Here is a 20,709-nt window from a genome sequence, read left to right as displayed (position 1 = left end):
AGGGACATGAAAATATTGATGAGATTAAAACATTACTAGACTGACACAAGTTGGCTTTGGTAGACACAACCATTACGTGCCTTTCATCTGTATCTTTCTCTTCATATTTATCAAAAAGAAAGGTAAATACACCCTTGCATAGAATCTGAATTTTCATAGTTACTAGTCATCATCCATTGTCAAAGACTGGGTTTACCTGAGACTAAAGACAGTTTACAATGTTTGTATGCAAAGTTTTGATATAACTTTTCATCAAAAAATTGGGCAATTTGAAACAAACAAGTATCAAACAAGATGGAAACAGCATTTGTGTGGCAAGATTACAAAATAAATGTTACAAACATTTAAATTCTATTCAGTAGATCTACATAACTAGGTTATATCTATCCAAAAAAAAAAAAAAAATAGGCATAAAAATTCATACTTCTACCAAATATCCACAGTAAAGACATCAACAGCAACAAACTTAACTGTAGCTGTGAAAATCTTGGTTTCTGGTGGGAAATGTTCATACATGTATCTAAATTACTTCAGAGTAAAGGTATCTCAAGAAAAGTGGAAATTATGCACAATTTACAATATTCCAAACCAAGCTTCAGTGCACCGCAAGTTTGCGTCAAAATCTTCCAGTTTGATGTGTGTCACTAATGAGGCAAACATTTACTGACTTGCACGACTTCATCATTTAACAGAAACTAGAATTTGTGGAAAATGTCAAACATTTAATTACTTTGCATCTACAGGAGTAGAATCAAAGGAACAGAGGGTAAACACAAATTAGATCTACCATAAAATAATGAAATATTCTCAGTCATTTCATACAGTGTATTTCATGCAAGTCAATTTCTGAAGTTCAATATCTACAATAAAAACTCTACAGAATTAATATTCATCTAACATTTATTGTAGTATTTCTCTAAGACTCGGTACTTGTATAATTCATAGCACTCATATCATTAATTTTTCAGCACAAAAATCAACTGAAACCATTATACTAACAAGGCAATCGCCAAATTGTGTCTCGCCCATTCGCGTACAAGGAATTAATATTTTTTATAACTCCCAGAAGTTAATTGACCTGCTTATGACTTTTGACCTCGTGGTGACCTTCAACACCCTAAGGGACATTTACCATCCAAGTTTGGTCACAAACGGATAAAGGGATGAAAAGTAATGAGCCATACTCGAAACGCGCCATAAAAACTTAATATTGGGCCCTAAAATTTGTTGACCCCTTTCTGTGACCTTTGACCTTTTGATGACCTTTAACTCCCCAAGGGACATCTACCGTCCAAGTTTGGTCACAAACGGACATAGGGATCAAAAGTTATGAGCCACAATCAAAACACGCCCTAAAAACATAACATTGGGCCCTAAAAGTTTGTTGACCACTGTCTGTGACCTTTGACCTAGTGACGACCTTCACCTCCCCAAGGGACATCTTCCATCCAAGTTTGGTCACAAACGGACAAAGGGATGAAACGTTATGAGCCATAAACGAAATGCGCCCTAAAAACTTAACATTGGGCCCTAAAAGTTCGTTGACCCCTGTCTGTAACCTTTGACCTTGTGGTTACCTTCACCTCCCCAAGAGACATCTACTATCACCCAAGTTTGATTGCCATTGTAGCAACATGTGCTGAGTTATGTGTGATAAGAGAGTCTTGCAAGTAAACTTTAACATATGACCTCAAATGACCTTGGACCTTATCCTGTGACCTCCAACGGCACCATAACATGAAGGTACCCCCAGTGCATCTATGACCCAAGTTAGGTTGTAATCCAAGCAACTTATGTGAAATTATTTGTCAAAAGAGAGTCTTGCAGGTAAACTTTAACATAGAAAAGAGAGTCTTGCACATACTCTTTAATATATGACCTCAAATGACCTTTGACATCATCACATGACCTCTGACAACACCATAACATGAAGATACCCCTAGTGCTTCTATCACCCAAGTGTGGCTGCCATTGCTGTAACAGTTGCCAAGTTATGCATCATAAGAGAGTCTTGCAGGTAAACTTTAACATTTGTGACGGACGGACGGACGGACGGACGGACGGACGGACGGACGGACGGACGACGGACGGACGCCATTTGGATCCCTTAGTCTCGCCTTCACCTCCGGTGGGCGAGACAAAAATGAAACACAATAGAACTTTTGGGGATATGTTATGTCAGACTCTGTGGTTTATCATATAGCAGCCTTCACTGAAAATAAAAAGGTATATTGTTCTCTGCATCAAAAACTCCATAGCATTCCAGCATGACTATGTGTGTGTGTGTGTGTGTGTATGCTGACATGCAATATTTCTATGACCATTCATTCACAACACAAGGCAAAATATACTTAACCAAGCACCATCCTTCGTGTAAACAGAATTCACACTTGTAAAAGATCAAGCAAATAATTTATTTTTCTGTGATGTTTAATCAAATGTGACAAGACACAGGGCAAGCTGGTTGGCTGTTTGCATGGTTTGCTATGGGACTTCATATGATACAAACAAATATATCAATTCAATATTTAAGTACTTTCAGTTTGGAACTCTTGAATCATATTTTTCTCAAGATGCTGACAAAGATAGGAGGTTTAGTTTCAGGCCAGACTCTCAGGGCTACTAGAGATTGATTGAGTTGCTGATATAAATAGTGAAGAGATTCTCATAGAGGGGCATTCCCCAACAACAGATACAGCTGTACAGCATATTCCCGTTATAACAAAGCAATTGGGACCAGCAATTTTCTTTTGTTATATCGAAATTTTGTTGAAATCTTTGAAGGCTTCCGTGGTGGTAGAACGTTGGGTGGTAGAAGGCTTCACGGTGCACCACGTATTCTTTTTAGAGTATGTGAGTACTTGAGAACGGCGAGAACATGCTTGCCGAAACGTCGGGATTGGGTAGGCCCTTTTCAGGGCCACTCACATACTCCAGAAAGAAATTTGTTATAATCGAACAGTATAGTGTATAAAGAGATTATCTTTAACCCATAATTTTGATTTCGTTGTATCAAGAATTTTTATATTCCCAAGTTTGTTATAACAGGAGTGCATTGTACTGTCTTTCTGGGCCCGTTTCATAAAAGTTGATATGTAAGCAGCTTTTGCTGGAATGGCAATTGTCATGGTGATGACAAGAATCCAGCTTCCTGATTGGCTGTTGCTAATGGAAATTGCCATTCCAGCAAGAGTTGCCATCCTAACATCTTTTATGAAATGGGACCCTGGAGTCCGGGCATCATTGATACAATGAATTCACTGGTTTCCATAGTAACCCTCCCTAGTGTACTGTTCCTCATAAAGAGTGTTAAGCTTGTCAGCTGCCTTGAAGAATTCAAGCTCCCTGAATCGGGGGTCAAGGGTGAACCACATCGCTAGAGCGCAACGGCGACCTCTGATGACCCCTTTCACTCCATGCAAGTTTTCTGACCCAGCCGAGAAACCAACCAGACGGCCACAGTGTGGTGTGACCACTGACTGTGAAAAAAAGAGAGAGAAAAAAAACATTAAAAATGACACACAAATTAACAATTTTTTCCTTGAACTTCTTTTTTTTTTTTTCAAAGTGATTGCCCAATTTTTCTGCATCCTTGTTCATGTAAATAAGCACTTATCGCCTAGCCGGGCTAAACAATTTCAAAATAGCCCGGGCTACATAGGGTAAAGGAAAATTGAGGATCTGTAATGAGTTTCAGAGTTTCACGTCACTGGACTATATCTTGTCACAAGAGGGCACTGTTTCTTCTCAATGAAGAGTATAAGATGCTGTTTCACAAAACGCATAAATATCATGCAATAAAGGCCTTTTCACATCAGCCCAATGACAATCTAAGCTTGAGATTTTTCAGCAATAACAAGTTAGCGTGCTAATTCATTTCCTATTCACATCCGCCCGAAAAGAATTGATCTTGCATTTCACTAACTGCAGCATACTGCGCAGTTCATCCACACTAGACATGATGGGATGTATTGCGCTTATTTCTTGACACCACTCTAATAATCAAATCATTCCACTATTTCAAAAATCTCACGAATTTGACTCAAGAAATTTTCTTAATCAAATCTTTCAAATTAGTGCAATTATTTGAATTCACATTCATCAATCAGAGCTCTATTTCATGATCGGGTTGATTTCCTGAATCAGAAAAAGGCCTAATGAGAGTAAATCTTGGAGAGAAATGACATCAAACCTGAGCCGTCTGGTTGAAGTGAGCAAAAATAAATTCGCCCCCCTCGAAGTCCTCGTTGAGGTAGAGGATGGCGCTCCAGTCCCGCCAGACGAAGGCAGGTAGCTTCTTGTGGCAGTTCCCAGCGGGATCCAAGTTACAGTTATCGGCATGGACTGGGTGACTGAGGTCACGCCTGGTCCAGTCTGAATCTGGTGTGAGGAGGAGAAAAGACCAGGACTAAATGTTTTTTTTTCAGCAGCAGACAAGAGGTGTGAGGTGGAGAAAAGACTAGGGGGTGTTTCATAAAGCTGTTCATAAAGTTACAATTAATTTGAATACAAACGACTGGTGATCAGTTCTTATGGGCTATACTTATCAGGATCTCAATAATTCAGCACAAGAACTGATTACCAGTCGTTCTTAAAGTTGTTTGTAACTTTACAAACAGCTTTAAAAAACACTCCTGAACTCGATTCATCAGTAGCACACAAGGTTTGTATTCAACGCATCATTGGTTCACAAAGTTATAAATTCAACAAACCAGTTTGTAATTAGCTGATGGGCACATGAGTGCAAATGACCTTTGTTTTTAGTTCCTTTTTTTTTCTCAGTTGGTTTGGCACTTTCCACTTATTTTCAAAGTGACATAATGCCTAGGTAGCCTTGCGCTATGCCACAATTTATGGAATTTTTGTTGAAACAAAGAATAAATTTGGTAGAATGCGTAGATTGTTTTGTACTGAATGCATTAAAGGACAAGTTCACCTTCATATACATGTGGATTGAGTGAATGCAGCAGTATTAGTAGAACACATCAGTGAGAGTTTGAGGAAAATCCGACGATCCATTCAAAAGTTATGAATTTTTAAAGGTTCTGCTCAGTCATGGCTGGATGAGAAGACTACTATAGCTTGTGATGTCACATGAGTACAACGGTATAAAGAAAGTATAAATAAATTTCACCTTATTTTCACTTTTCTCACATAACAAAAGAACACTAGACTTCTCTCTTTCAGAAGGCAAGGGGAATAATATTATCCTTAACATACATCAGTAACAAGTCCAAGAAATGTGCACTTTATTCAAAAAGTAAAATTTTGTGAAATTCTCTTTTTATTTTTATTATATTGTTGTACGCATGTGACATCACACACTGTAGTAGTCTTCTCATCCAGCAGTAATTGCGCAGATACTTAAAAACTTCATTACTTTTGAAAGGATTGTCGGATTTTCCTCAAACTTTCACTGATGTGCTCTACTAATATTGTTGCATTCACTCAATCCACATGTACATGAAGGTGAACTTGTCCTTTAACAAAAATTTCTTTGCAATCTATATTGCAAAATACCAGACTTGCTGTCAGGTGGATGTGCTGGTATGTACCATTTCTGAGATTTGCAATAATAATCATAATTGCATCACAGATGCTAATCTCAGTGAATATAAAAACAAACCTGACTGCAGGCAAAAATGATCCTTTTTTTTCTCATGTGCAAAGTGAAGCTGGAAATTGGCTTATCCATTACTGGCAGGGATGATGATGTGATCAGAATATTTTATTGAAACACTCGGGTGTCAAATTAAGAAGGAAATCAAAACCAGTTCCTTGCAATTGAGAGTTTCAGCAGCACAATTTTGTCCCAGAAACCCCTTCTTTTAAAGGGATGGTACAGTATTGGTGGAGATGAGAATTGGGCTTTTAATTTTTTGCAAGATACCAAGTAAACACTTATGATATAGTACAGAGCATACCATCTTAAGAGGAATTCAAAGTTTATTTGATGAAAATCGGGCTTGGAATGATTGAAACATCAAAAAACAGAGTAAAACAAAGTGATCGTAATAAAGTGTGGGTGCCACACGTTACTAGAATCACCCTTTTTTTGGCTTGGCCATTTCAAAACCAATTTTCATCAAATAAAGGTTGAATTCCACATAGAATTACATGCTCTTTCATATTTCATAAAAGGTTTCTCATTATCTCACCATAAAATGTTAGAAACCTGAAATTAATTCTCAGCCAAAACTATACGATCCCTTTAAGTGCAAAATACAACTTCACACATAAATGAAAATCAAGGAGTATTTTCAGCTGCCACAATACAGCATTTGCAGCTCTTTATATTGTTTGCTGCCAAATACCAAATTCCAATGAAAGGAAAAAAAAGTGAACATGCTGTGGCAGTAAACTAAGCCAACATCTGCCTCTTTATATCAAGGTTCTCTGCAAGGGAATATCACAAATATAATAGTTTCATGCATGTTTACAAGAAACAACTTTGCTTATTGTCTCTCAGCATGCACACGCACACTTGTCTACTACATGGCAACTTTACCACAGCTTATGACACTTTACGGCTCTACGCATTTCATGGAAAGCTCAGTTGCCAGTGAATTGGATATAGGAGGTTACAAGGAAGCTTTTCTTTCATGATTTTTGATGGTATGAAGACTACATGCATCCTAAGCCAATGATTTGCAGCAAAAGAGGAAGAATATCAACATAATATTTTATCAACAACTTTATCAATTGTACAGTTTTTCTCCTTAGTACTCCCATACTACCATTACTTCCACACTGTGGCAAGACATTAACACCTCTTTGAGGTTAATCTTCTGTTCCATTCCAATATTCACATTACTCTAACAAAATACGATTAATTTGATGTCTAATTTCTCCAGAAGACATTGAGGACGGTTTGATTTTGCTACAACACCTATTTCCCACAGATGCTTGTCGGAGTATACTCGGGACTCGTCCTCAACGGGTTAATTTCCCTTGACTTCACTGAGGAGTCTCGCAATAAGTCATATGTCACATCATAAAGTCTCGTGCACTGATTAACCAAAATCACACAACACTACTACTGCACATGCCACTGTACAAGCTGCTATTTTTGCAAGGGTTGAATTTTTGTGAATTTTGCAAATCACTGCTGGACCATGAATGTAACAATATGCAAAAATATCTTGAACTGACAGGTATCAGTGCGCTTATGATAGCCTCGGAGTCAAAAATTGCCAAACCGATGTCTCAGAAAAATGTTCCTGACCTCTTCATTGGCGAAAAATATCTGTACCTGTGCCTCAGAATAGGCTACTAGATCGATGACGCATTACAAATGCTGCACTCATCAGAGACTCCAACCTCAAGCACCTTCTGATCTGGAGATTCTCCCACCTGAAACCCCTAGCAAACGGGAGACTCCAAGTTGATGTGTGTGAAACGCACATCACGGGCGCGAAGCCCCTTGTGGTCTAAGGTTCTAGATGCTCTCTCGTGCTATCTAAGGCTGATTTTTCAACATACAATGAAATGAAGTAAGAAATCATATAAAGCAGGAGAAATTAAACCTCAAGCAGGAGAACGGAAGATTCTGCAAAAAATGGGCTTTCGGCGGGAGATCTCCTGTTGAAAGCGGGAGAGTTGGAGTCTCTGACTTATTATTATCATTATTATTACTGGTACACAAAAAAAACAGCTTATACAGCGATACACACTTCTGAAGTCGGAGTGCATTATGAAAACTGACACATCAAACACACAATGATAAACATGGAACAAAGTCTCTACAAACTACTGATGAAGAGGGCGCCCTTCTCTGATACTAGATGATAACTTGATTCAAGTTACAAGTCTTGTATAAACCCTGAATGAAATCATGTACAGCTGTACAAAGTCTCCTTATCATATAAAACACAGGCAAGATATGTACATATGTACATGAAATATTATATCAGAAATGTAAGTTGTGACCTACTCACATAAATTTTGTGCCTAAATAGTTTACCTTAATGTGATGCAATATTTAAGAAAGATTAAACTTTCCAGTGAGGTTCTATTGAAAGTCCAGTAGAGTTTTTTTTCCTGGTAATGAATGTTTGTGGTATTCAAGTAATTTCTGTGAAATTAGCCAAGAATTTAACAGCAGTTGGTCTGGCAGTAAATGGACTGGTCTAAGAAAGTTATTATTATTTTTTTTTTTTAGCATTGATTTCCATAGCAAACACACACTTTTGATTTTAAGTGAACTAAAAGCACTCCAAGCATATTTTGCTTCACAATCTATCTCTCTAGGGGAATATCTTGAATGGAATAGCAGAAGGTCATTAGCTTACAAGGCAGTGATGACCTTCTGCTTCTAAATTCATGACATGCTACCATGGTGATAACATGCTTCATGCATTATTCATGAGATGACTCACTGCATCCCATGAAGCCTGCCTCCTATTGGCTAAAGTGTGGGTAGAGGCGTGTCGAAGGCAAGCTGTATCCTAGCAACCAGTGAAGGGGAGGGGCATGCAACCTTTCTCTCTCTGTCTGTATCTAACAAAGATACACACACACACACACACACACACACACACACACACACACACACACACATTGATAATAAACCAGTTCACAGCTAAATGTAGCAACAGTCTATGGTGATCAAAAAACCACAGAATTTACAAAACATGGATTGATTTTTTTCTAATTATCAGAAATGCAGTTACAGAGAGAGCTAGACAGAAATTTGTAATTTACATGTAAGTTTTACACGTAAATGACATTTAAAATACTTTGAAGATTTACATTATTTGTTCTACGTGTGTATAATAAATGTTTCTTTCCTTCCTTTAGTTAAATAAAAAATTGTTACAAGGCATATTATGTTCCGAGACCATTGTCTAAGTCAAGCGTTTTGCTTATTGATAACGATCTCCTCCACCTGTACACTTAAAGGTCTGAAATGATATTTATGTATTATTTCATATGATTACATATTTGTAATGCGACATTTTGTTTATATTTTCATGACTTGAGAATATGTTCGATATTGTTATACTTATTTTCTGCTATGTACAAGTGGAGAAATAAAACTTACTGAAACTGAAACTGAAACATGAATGGCTTTCAGTGGCCGAGAAGTAAACACACAGGGCGCCTACACCTCTTTATTTCTATATGCATCTGTTCATACATGATTATCTACAGCATAGCTTTCATGCAAACCCATCCAGTTTCTTTTCACATATCTTCAGGAAAACTTAGTTATTCAAGACAGTTTCAAGAGAATGTCTGCAATGAGCTATATCTACCAATGCTGATATTGTAACTGTGAACTGACTTCTACATCACCCACTGTCAACCTTTGCTTCATATCACACTTGTCTCCTTGTAACCATGGTAACGGAACCAACCAATCAAGCCACCTGAATGATGTCCATTCCTCCTGCTTTCATACACCAGTCCAGGAAAAGATAATGAGAAACTTTCTTACAATGTATCTGTAGTTCTGTTTCAGAATAATCCCCCTCTAAAACTACCATAACTTGTAACTTTTATGTTAGCAAGTACCTCTCCTTGCACTTTGAAGATAAAATATGGTAGTCTGCAAATTGAATGTAGATGATGAACACGATGATATTTTAGTGCCAAGTTGTTTTTATTGCAACTGATTGACAAACTACCATTCATTGACATAAATACACATCAAATATTCAGTGTTTGAGTAGCAGCCATGATAATAAATCAAGGGCATGAATACTTCAGTCAGATTAAAAAACACAACCTCCTGTTGCTAGGCAGGTATCATATGAACTAGTCCATTTTTTATCATGGCTACTACTCAAACACCAAATAATCAGAGTCCACTTTACTAGTATGTCAATGAAAGCCAGTTCTTGTCAGTCTCATGTCTTGTAGTGAATGTAGTATTAAACGAGAGACCTGGGGGTCTCGCCCTCACCTGAGTATTGCAAGTTCACCTTTCATGCAGTCACTAATCTAAATTACACACAGCTCTGCTAAAATTTGACCAGGCATTCTTAAGTAGAAGATGAAAATGTACCATGAGGGCCCAGGTGGGGCGTGGTGCCCAGGTGGGGCGTGGTGCCCATTTAAACAATTTGAGATCCAAACCCCCTGGGGATGCTACCTGCTAAGTTTGGTGAAAATCTGCTTTTGGCTGAGGTGAGTTAAAAATGTGTGTAAACTGATTGGGCCTTTCATAAAGAAATGATTACCATGACAACCAAACTAACATACATACAGACAAACAGACAGACTAAAAAGAGAGAAAGGCTAGGAGTGTGGGTGTGTCTTACATGCCAGCTTGCTACCTGGCCTGGACTGACGGCAGACGAGATGGGTGAAGGAGAAGAAGAGGTGTGACTTCAACTGGAAGTGACGTTGAAGGAACTGTCGGGAGCGTTCAGCGAGATGCATGTAGATGGTGGGGTAGAGGAGGGGGATCCGCCCCTCGCTGGCTGCCTGGAGGATGGATGGATAGATAGTCAATCAGTCAGACAGACAGATAGATAGATAGACAGATAGATAGATAGATAGATAGACAGATAGATAGATAGATAGATAGACAGATAGATAGATAGATTAACAGATAGACAGATAGATAGATAGATGGATAGACAGATAGATAGATAGATAGATAGATAGATTAACAGATAGACAGATAGATAGATAGATAGATAGATAGACAGATAGATAGATAGATGGATAGATAGATAGATAGATAGATAGATTAACAGATAGATAGATAGGTAGATAGATAGATGGATAGACAGATAGATAGATGGATAGACAGATAGATAGATAGATAGATGGATAGACAGATAGATAGATGGATAGATAGATGGATAGATATATGGATAGACAGATAGATAGATAGATAGATGGATAGACAGATAGATAGATGGATAGACAGATAGATAGATAGATAGATGGATAGATAGATAGATAGATAGATGGATAGACAGATAGATAGATAGATAGATGGATAGACAGATAGATAGATAGATAGATGGATAGACAGATAGATAGATGGATAGACAGATAGATAGATAGATAGATGGATAGACAGATAGATAGATAGATAGATGGATAGACAGATAGATAGATGGATAGACAGATAGATAGATAGATAGATGGATAGACAGATAGATAGATAGATGGATAGACAGATAGATAGATAGATGGATAGACAGATAGATAGATAGATAGATGGATAGACAGATAGATAGATAGATTAACAGATAGATAGATGGATAGATAGATGGATAGACAGATAGATAGATAGATAGATAGATAGATTAACAGATAGACAGATAGATAGATAGATGGATAGACAGATAGATAGATAGATTAACAGATAGATAGATAGATAGATAGACAGATGGCAGACAGAAGGAAAAAGAGATGCAGGCAACTCCATTATAACAACCTCATTTCCAGCAAGGTACCATTTTTAATGAAGAGAACCCGTCGGTCCCAATTTTCCATTACTGTGTTTAGCTGTTCTCATTTTAAATATCTAGTACATTTTCCACGAGGTACTGGTTATAATGATGTTAAGTCCGCTGTCCCAGAAACCTTGTTATAACTGGGGTTCTCTGTGTTACACACAACTGATGGAAACACACAGACAGACCACTTTAAGAAATGTCAGAAAATTGACATTCCTAGTCATTTGCTAATGAATTTTACAATGATATTTGTATTTAAATCCTCTGGTAATATTACTTGACATCATTTTTTTTTTTTTCATTTCATCCTGAAGTAGTTAAAACTTTGTACAAGGTCTAGGAAACACAAATTTCAAAGGAGGATTAGATCATTCTATATCCTGTCAGCTGAGATCCAGAAGGATGCTATTGTGTTTTAAGATTTGATTGGAAAAAAAAAGACAAACAATCAATTTTCAATAGTTCGGGGGTCTTCTTCCCTGTATGGGCAGGGTAGTCTTGAAAAAAATGACATCAGATATGACTTGATGCTTGGTATGGAAATGAAGACTAGTCCAGAGCATACTCGGTCAGGTGTCTATGGGAAATGTGTGTAGTAGCAAAATCAGCTCATCCTCAAAGGGTGAGAAGAAATGGGTGGAATATACAAACTGCACAAAGGTAGATAATATTCACCAGACCTATATTTCTCTTCAGCTCAAAAGACTACTCACCACTAGTTTGCAGGCACCAACCCTTGTTGGTCATAAAGGAGTCTGTGCCAAGACTACCACATGCACCACCCTCTGGCACTGTCCCATAGACCCTATGTTGTAGAGGCTGCAGTGCCAGGGTGGTGCATGTAGTAGTCTTGGTGCAGACTCCTTTATGACCAACAAGGGTTTGTGCCTGCAAACTAACTCACCTCGACAGCTTCGTTGACTGTTAATCCCTCAAAACTCTCATGCTTGGTGTGTGGGCTTGGTTTGCCTTTATAACCACTACCCGTCTTGGCTTCTCCCTGGGGGGTGAGATAATAAAATAGAAAGGGAGATAAACATATGAGAGAGAATGAGAGAGATATAGATACGTGGATAGATAAAGAGAGAGTATATAGCTTGGTTTGCCCTTATAACCACTACCATCTTGGCTATTCCTTGGGGTGAGGGAAAGAGATGAAAAATGAAATATACACAGAGAGAATGATCTAGATAGATAGATAGACAGATAGATAGATAAATAAATAGATAGATAGAGATAGAGAGATAGGCAGACAGAGAAAGAGAGATCAACAGAGATAGAAGGATAAAGAGACATATACAAACATAGATAATCAAATTGACAAACAGATGGACAGTGAAAAAGAGAGATAAATATATAGAGAGAGATAGACATAGAAATATGGAGAGAAAAAGAAATAGAGAAAGAGAGAGATAGATATACAGAAATAGAGAGGAAAATAGAAATAGAGACAGAAGGAGAGAGATAAATATTGATACAGAGATAGACATAGAAAGATGGAGAGAAAAAGAGAGAAAGAGAGAGATAGATATACATAAACAGACAGAGAGGGAAATAGATATAGAGAGTGATAGCCAGATAGAAAGAGGGATTTTCATAGAAAGATAGATAGCGAGAGAAAGAGAGAGAGAGAAGGAAAATGAGGGAGAGAGATGATGTCGCTGTCTGAACACAAGGTCAGACTATGGGAGAGATCTTGCAAGTAAGCACAGTGGATGTTTGGTTTCAAAGCCTCCCCCTGTAAATCCTAATTTTGGAGAAAGCTTTACTATCATGGGTACTAAAGAAAAGAAAGGAGGCAAATGTCTATAAAGATTATGGATGACTAATGATGTATGAGACACCTGGGCCCCATTTCATTAAAGATGTTAGGATGGCAACTCTTGCTGGAATGACAACTTCCAATAGCAACAGCCAATCAGGAAGCTGGATTCTTGTCATTACCGTGGCAATTGCCATTCCACAAGAGTTGATATCGTATCAACTTCTGATGAAATGGGGCCCTGAATTTTTATAGAATAGTACATCACAAGTGCTGTATTTTTTTTATGTCACTGCAAGCCAGATCCCAATACACGCTGCCCTCTTCACTCACATCTAAAAGTTGTAAGAGAACTCCACACTCCTGGTCAGCGGCCAAACCATCGGCCACCACTCGATTCGTTCCGTTCAGCTCCTCATCGGTCATCACGATGTCCAGATCCTGAGAGAGAAAGGGAGAAGGTAAATAAAACTAGCATCCTATCATTAAACAAATATTATCTCTCCCTCCTCTACCTCACCTTAACCAGTGCTCCACACTAACTTTTAAATCATCAATTTCAAATTTTTGGTGGCCCGAAAAATAAAACAAAAAAACATTTACTCACTGCATGCATTTATGCACTTCCACCGCAAAAAGTTACAAATTTATTGATATACTTTAGAAAAAATTTTGGTGGCAAGAGGCGGGCCACCAAATTTGCCCTTTCTTGAAATTTGGTGGCCCGACTTTCTTAACATTATGAACACTGCATGACAGGTTCCTAGTCAAACAGAATGTAGAAATGAAGAAAACATTGACGAGAAAAAAACAACAAAAAACTTGATGTAAATGTACCCCTTTGTGTGCTTTGGGTATCAATCAGCACAGAAAAAACCCATAGCATTATACACTCTGTCCAAAGTCTTTGGCAAAGAAGAGGTTAAAGGGTGTGTACAGTAATGGTTGAGGTGAGGACTTAGTTCTTAATGTTTTGCGAGATATTCAGAAACCACTCTATGAGATGTCAAAGAGCATACAATTCTAAGGGGTATCTAAAGTTTATTTGATGAAATTCGGTTTTGAAATGGCCAAGATATCCAAAAACAAGGTGAAACAAAGAGATCCTAATAAAACGTGTGGTCTGTCGCTTTTCATTATTATCACTTTTGTTGATATATCAGCCATTTGAAAACGTATTTTCATCAAATAAACGTTGAATCCTTCTTAAAATTACATGCTCTTTCATATTTCATAAGAAGTTTCTCATTATCTACCTTAGGAATGTTCAAAATATGAATTACCATATGAATCAACCATTACTGTACAGTCCCTTTAATATTCTCACCGGGAGGTCAACCAGAAGGAAGTAGGCATTATCCTCAATCTTTATCATCTAACCCATATCATTATACACACTGTTCAAAGTCTCTGGTAAAGAAGAGGTTAATATTCTCACCGGGAGGTCATCGAGAAGAAAGTAGGCGTTATCCTCAATCTTCATCATCTCTTCCATCCACTCTTTAACCTCGTCCGTCATCCCCTCACCATCCAGGATCCTCTGAAGTTTGGCTTCCTCTGAAGACAACCTCTTCTCTTCCTCATCCTCTTCATCACCATGGTAACCACATGAGCCATCTTCATCAAGTTCCTCTAGGCTACACATTTGCGCTTCCATCCTTTCCTGTACGAAATCTGCGTAAGGGTTACTTCTTGTATCGAGATGGCTCTGCTGTGAACAGCTGCATTCTTGCTGTTTTGGAAGCTGCTCTTCAGAAGGCTGTGTGGCTTCAACATCATCTTTTTCTCCTTTTTCTTCCATCTCTTCTCCTTCTCCTTTTTCTCCTACTTCTTTTCCTTCTAATGTGATATCAGTGGCTTGATTGTCTTGACTGTGGTCATTAGATTCTCTTACTCTTAACTTATCGGTACTCTTATCATTTTTATTACTGCTATCTTCACTTTCTTCATTTTCTATTTCTTGTTGAGGAGATTCATGTTTAGTTCTTTCTTTATGTTTGCTTCCCTCATCCTCAGAGGGATAATATTCTCGATTTTGCTCAAAATCAGCTTCTTCTTCATCTGTAATATAGTCGCCTACATCCTCATCCTCCTCCTCCTCATCCTCACTATCATCTGTCGGTGTTGAGCCGGGAGCCCCTGCCTCATACCCTGGAGGATTCACCCAGTCAAAGTACTCCTTCTTGTCCAACCCCTTCATGGGGTTGTAATCCTTGATGTCCAACATCTTGGATGGCTTGTTGCTAGGATACACTACATCCTTCCGGTCCCGGAGGATGGAAGCTGGGTCAAAATTCTCCACATCCCTCGACTTCTCCTCTGTCTCTTTCTTGTGGTCGTAAATCAGGCCTTGCTGGGACAAACCTTGGATCATGGTTTTTAGCTGCTCCCTCGCCAAATCCTTTTCTACATTCCCATTTGCCATCATCTTCTCTATGGCCACCTAGAAGAGAATGAGAAGCAACAAAACACAGAAGTCTCACTCAAAGCATTTGATGGTTGTACAGGTCAGTACAGAATCACTAGGGTGCTGGAGTTACAAAGAATGGTGTTTAATCACCAGTCCTTTTTTTGGGGGGGGGAAGGGGGTGGGGGTGGGGGGCTGCTATTTTAGGAGGTCAGTGCTTCTTTCAAGAGGAGCCAAATTATGGATGTGCTATTTTTTTAACGGATGTGGTGCCTATTTCAGAATGAGGAACATATTTAAGGAAGTGCTGCCTAATACAGGAGGTGGTGCTTGTTTCAGGAGGAGGGACCTCTTCCAGGAGGTGGTGCCTAGCTCAAGAGGTGTGGCTTATTTCAGTAGGTGGTAATGCTTCCAGGAGCTGGCCTTTTATCAAGAGGTAGGGCATATTTCAGGAGGCGTGGCCTACAACACAATTCTGTCAAGACCTGCCTACCTTGATGCGATCCTTGATCTCCCTTGACTTGGGATCCTGAGCCAGTTGAAGAAGGAGTTGCTCCGATTCCTCCTCACTGGATCCCATCAAACTCTGCAAGATCTTCTTCATTCCAGCCAAGATCTGGGCCCTGGTACTGGATCCCATCCTCCGCCCCTCTGACCCGGTGGTGTCCTCCGGGTGGGGTGCGCCAGTGGGCGTGGCAGTCTGGGATCCATGATTAAGGTCTCTGGAGTATTTAGCTGCGCCCCTCTCATTCTCATGCCTCTGCTTCTCCAGGAACCTCCTCAGCATCTCTTTATCCTCAACCTCCTCAACGTCCGAGAGAAGACCAAGATCTCCCGTCGTGTCTCCTCCCTCGTTCTGTTTGAGGTTGACCTCCATGGGGTCAATAGGCTCCGCCCCTAGATACGCCAATTCTGATTCGTCTTCTTCATCATAATCTCGGTCAGGATATAAGTACTGAGGGTGAGAAAAGAAGGGAGTAAAGAGACAAGGTGATAAATTTTGAATTCTCAAAATTTCTTGAAGAAACTCTGCCAACAATACCCATCAAGAATTTTGTTACTTTACTTGTTTCTATAAGCCGAAATAAACAGATATAGCACAAAACACACTATTTAATGAGTATAACAGACATTACCAAAAAATACCCTTATAATGGACATATTTGTGGTCCCTGATGTAAAGAATTTTGTACTGCATTTGTTTCGAACAAAAAAAAAAGGTGTGTAACTCTACAAAATTCTCCCCTCGACAAGGTCCATATTAAATCCCCAAGGATACATCAAATGAAAGTGTGTGTTAAAGTGCAATATAGCATATAGCAATAGAAAAGAAAGTAAACAACTCTTCTGCAAGTAGTTACATCACATCAATTAAAATCACATGACCTTTATACCACCAGCTCTATGGCAATCTCTCAATCTCAGTCATTACCATGGCAACCAGTCTCTTTACAACATCACTGGGACTGTGAGGTGAAGGTCTTAGTGGTTTATGCAAAAAAAAGAAGAAAAAAAAAAAGAAGAGATATCAAAAGCTTTTAGATTCTTCACTGCACTAACACATTCAACGAGCCAATCACAGGTTGCCCTTAGAGGTGAACAAACTTTGTGACAGTGTGCGTCAACAATTCAAACTCAGGCTTTCTATGAAACCAGCCAATCTCACTGTGAAGTATTAACCCATTGAAGACAAGTCCCGAGTATACTCAGGCAGGTGTTTATGGGAAACATATGTTACAGTGCAATTAGCTCACCCTTAACGGGTGTAGGCAGACAAGAAATTAAATACCCTCTTTGAGGTATTGGAGGTAAATTGGGTAAAAATTTTGTCTCTATGATTAGAGTAGAAATGAAAGTTACAATGATAAAATTACATTTGTCTTTCTTCTAAACTGGGAGGCAGTAATGACTTAACACTGATGAATAATTTGAAATAAAATGCAACTAATACAATTTCAAAGAAATCATATAGGTTTGCAACTACTTAGACTTAGTTTATTAGACTTAGTTTATTAGACTTAGTTTATATTTGATTCACATGTGTTTCCACTAGGGAAGGAAACTTTCAAACAATCTGAATCTTTGACTTGGGAAAGTTACAAAGTGAAAATCACACCTAAGAAGAGATAATCCATCAAATTGTAAAAATTCTATCATTTTCTAGCAACACTTATCAAACAACTCACTCTGACTTGTCAAAAAACAACAAATCACAGTTTGCTATATCAGATTGGGAGCTGCAATTACTATTATTATTTAGTCAAAATATCAATCTATATTACAAATATACCTCCAGAATATGAATCATATCACATAGTAGCATGAACAAATTCATAGAATATTAGGCCATAATTAAAGTCACTTTATAATATTTTGAAATAATAAGAGACTTTAAAATTTTTAAACTTTTTTTGCCCTTTTGAGGGGGAGTTGTGGGTTGGTATGGGTTTACTTGCAATGCATTCACTTTGGATTTGATTCTCTAGAAGCTTCACTTTTATGGTTTGACCTTTTACGGTTTAAAAGAAAATATTCCAAATTTTAGAGAGAAAGAGAGTGAGAGAGAGAAGGGACTTACGGCTGAGTTTATTGGCCAGTCTCGCCTTCTTCTCAGGGGTCACCAATAGAGGGCTCCCTCCAATTTGGCACTACTAAAAGAAGAGACTAGGAAGAGACTGGTAGGCATGTTAGGCAAAGACCCAGGACTAGCATCCAGTACACATACAGCTCAGAGAGGTTTAACTCAGAGAAATGGTAACAGTCTGTCATTCATAAGCCCTTCGCACATTGTAATATAATGATGCAGAGATAATTTCAGAAGTGATAACAGATGTTACAGCCGAACTGCCTCCCAGCTCCACTATACAGTATCAATCATTCTGTTGGTATTTAATTGGTGGCATAAAATGATTACAGCACCTTCTGGTCTGCAAGCTTCACGACTGTGCTCAATCTATCACATTAATGTGCACTATGACGATTTGGGGTCATTCCACAAGACCGACACCCATTACAGCCCATGAGTTCGACACTAGGCAAATAAATCCCATGAGACCAATATTAGGTAAAAAGAGCCCTCAAGTTTGACAGATACAACATGGGTCTTACTGTGTCACTCTCGTGGGCCTTGTTACTAGCTTCATATCGAACTAATGGGCTGTACCGTATGACTTGTGAGATGTAAGACTCGTGAGCTGTATAACTCATGGCCTGTATGTCTCGTGGGTGTCGGTCTATGACGTGCACGTGATTATACATCACCCATTCTCTATGTGTTAAACAAATCAAATCAAATTATCATTACATTCATGAAATGCAGGTAAAATCTACAGTCCAAAGACTTATTTCCAAATACCTCATGTTGATTTCAGAATAATGTACAAACAACAAAAATTTTGTACAATCAGGAGCCAAGTTACCTTGTTTTAATGACAACAAACAACTCATCATTCTTTAAAATAAAACTCCCTCATACATTCAAATGACATAAAACTTAGATGAGGAATGTCATACTCGCTTCAAAGAAGTTATTTTGAGACATCTTCATCAAAATCAGAATAAACAAGAAAGACCATTGAAATTAGAAAATTATAACAATAAAATGCCAGTAAATGACACTTTAAATGAAGCTTAAGTAGTGCTGTATGATATCTTTCTGACTAAAACATACGCAATGTCACTTGTATCATATTAACCCGTTGAGGACGAGTCCCGAGTATACTCGGGGAAATGTCTACGGGAAATGTGTGTTGTAGCAAAATCAATCCATCCTCAACGGGTTAATGTCTTTCTTATTTATTTATGATTAATTGTAAAAAAAAAAAATGTTTTCCTTGTACAGATATTTGATAATTCTTTGTTGGCTTGTGGGAAGGGGTTCTTGATATTTCCTCAGTGATAATATAAGTGTAAAAAGTTTTGCTAACATTCACAGCACTTCAAAATCAGGAGATCCTGATACAATACCAGGGACAGGGAGATATAATATGTGTGTCCCAATCATATAAACACATAGCAGTGGAAATGTTCATGATGTGGAGATGTTAGCAAAATTTGCATGAGAAAAAACCTAATATATGCAAAAATAAAAGCTCAAATATATATTTTTTTTCATTGTTGTATGTGACATCATAAGTTTTGACTTTGCTGTGGAATTGAAACATTGTAGAATTCATCTTTACCTGTATGACAGCCTCTGGTCTCAGGTGAGATAAAGAGTTTTTGAAATATTAGAAGGTTTGATATGTCTTTGTCAGGATATGTGGAGATATTTCGGTCTCAAGGAACCTCCCTTAAAGATAATATAAAGTTTTGGTACCTCAAAAGTTTCCCTGAGTTTCCTTGTCTTGGTTTGTGTTTCAGGTTAAAGTACCTTTCATATAACTAACACTGTGAGACCTACTCGTCCCAAAGTGTTCTCATGTCTTAGTAATCATGCAATCATGGTTTCGTACAATACGTGTATATTGATTGTCGTGGTACCGCGTCGAGTCAAACTAACGGCTTGTTTGAAGTTTTCAGAGCCCGCTCTGCTCTGGTACGAAACCATCATTGCATGATTACTAAGACATGAGAACACTTTGGGGCGAGTAGATCTCACAGTGTTAGTTATATGAAAGGTACTTTAACCTGAAACACAAACCAAGACAAGGAAACTCAGGGAAACTTTTGAGGTACCAAAACTTTATATTATCTTTAATCAACCTGTTGAGCACTTTTCAGATACTCTTGCAGGTGTATGTGGGAGATGTGTGTTAAAGGAAAATCATCTGGACCTCAACAGGTAAAGATTAAATAGATTTAGCAGAGATAAGAATTGGGGCACTGATTATGTAACATCATCTTCCTGCCTCCCTGAAAGTGACTTCCATTCAGCTTGTTCTTTCTTAACCCATTGAGGACAGTTTGATTTTGCTATAACCCACATTTTCCATAGACACCTGCCTGAGTATACTCACGACTCGTCCTCAACGGGTTAATTGGTAAAATTGACACCTTCTGGGGCATTAAATCTTTTCGTGTGCTTTGAGTGCCGACTGGTGCAGAAACCCAATAGCGTTGTACATAGTAGGCCTGTCTTCATCAGCTCAAAGTTTCAAAATAGCACGCTATTTGATTGG

General features: G+C 38.3%; 1 protein-coding gene across 1 annotated transcript in view; it reads right to left on the bottom strand.

Moving 5' to 3' along the window:
* Window positions 1-3,257: 3,257 nt before the first annotated feature.
* LOC139728715 (prolyl 3-hydroxylase 1-like) overlaps window positions 3,258-20,709 on the bottom strand; it is a 57,839-nt gene continuing 40,387 nt past the window's right edge. Inside the window, exons 6-12 of the mRNA XM_071639657.1 lie at window positions 16,083-16,544; window positions 14,621-15,625; window positions 13,516-13,623; window positions 12,325-12,420; window positions 10,266-10,431; window positions 4,193-4,380; window positions 3,258-3,479 (exon numbers count right to left, since the gene is read on the bottom strand). Of these exons, the coding sequence (XP_071495758.1) occupies window positions 3,258-3,479; window positions 4,193-4,380; window positions 10,266-10,431; window positions 12,325-12,420; window positions 13,516-13,623; window positions 14,621-15,625; window positions 16,083-16,544 (2,247 nt within the window). The remainder of the gene's footprint in view (window positions 3,480-4,192; window positions 4,381-10,265; window positions 10,432-12,324; window positions 12,421-13,515; window positions 13,624-14,620; window positions 15,626-16,082; window positions 16,545-20,709) is intronic.

This window comes from Diadema antillarum, unplaced genomic scaffold (assembly GCF_040938485.1).
Source record: "Diadema antillarum isolate AM-2024a unplaced genomic scaffold, OU_Dant_1.0 seq00000193_RagTag, whole genome shotgun sequence".
Classification (NCBI taxonomy): domain Eukaryota; kingdom Metazoa; phylum Echinodermata; class Echinoidea; order Diadematoida; family Diadematidae; genus Diadema; species Diadema antillarum.
Note: the sequence above shows the minus strand (reverse complement) of the source record. Positions and strands in the feature narration are given on the sequence as shown.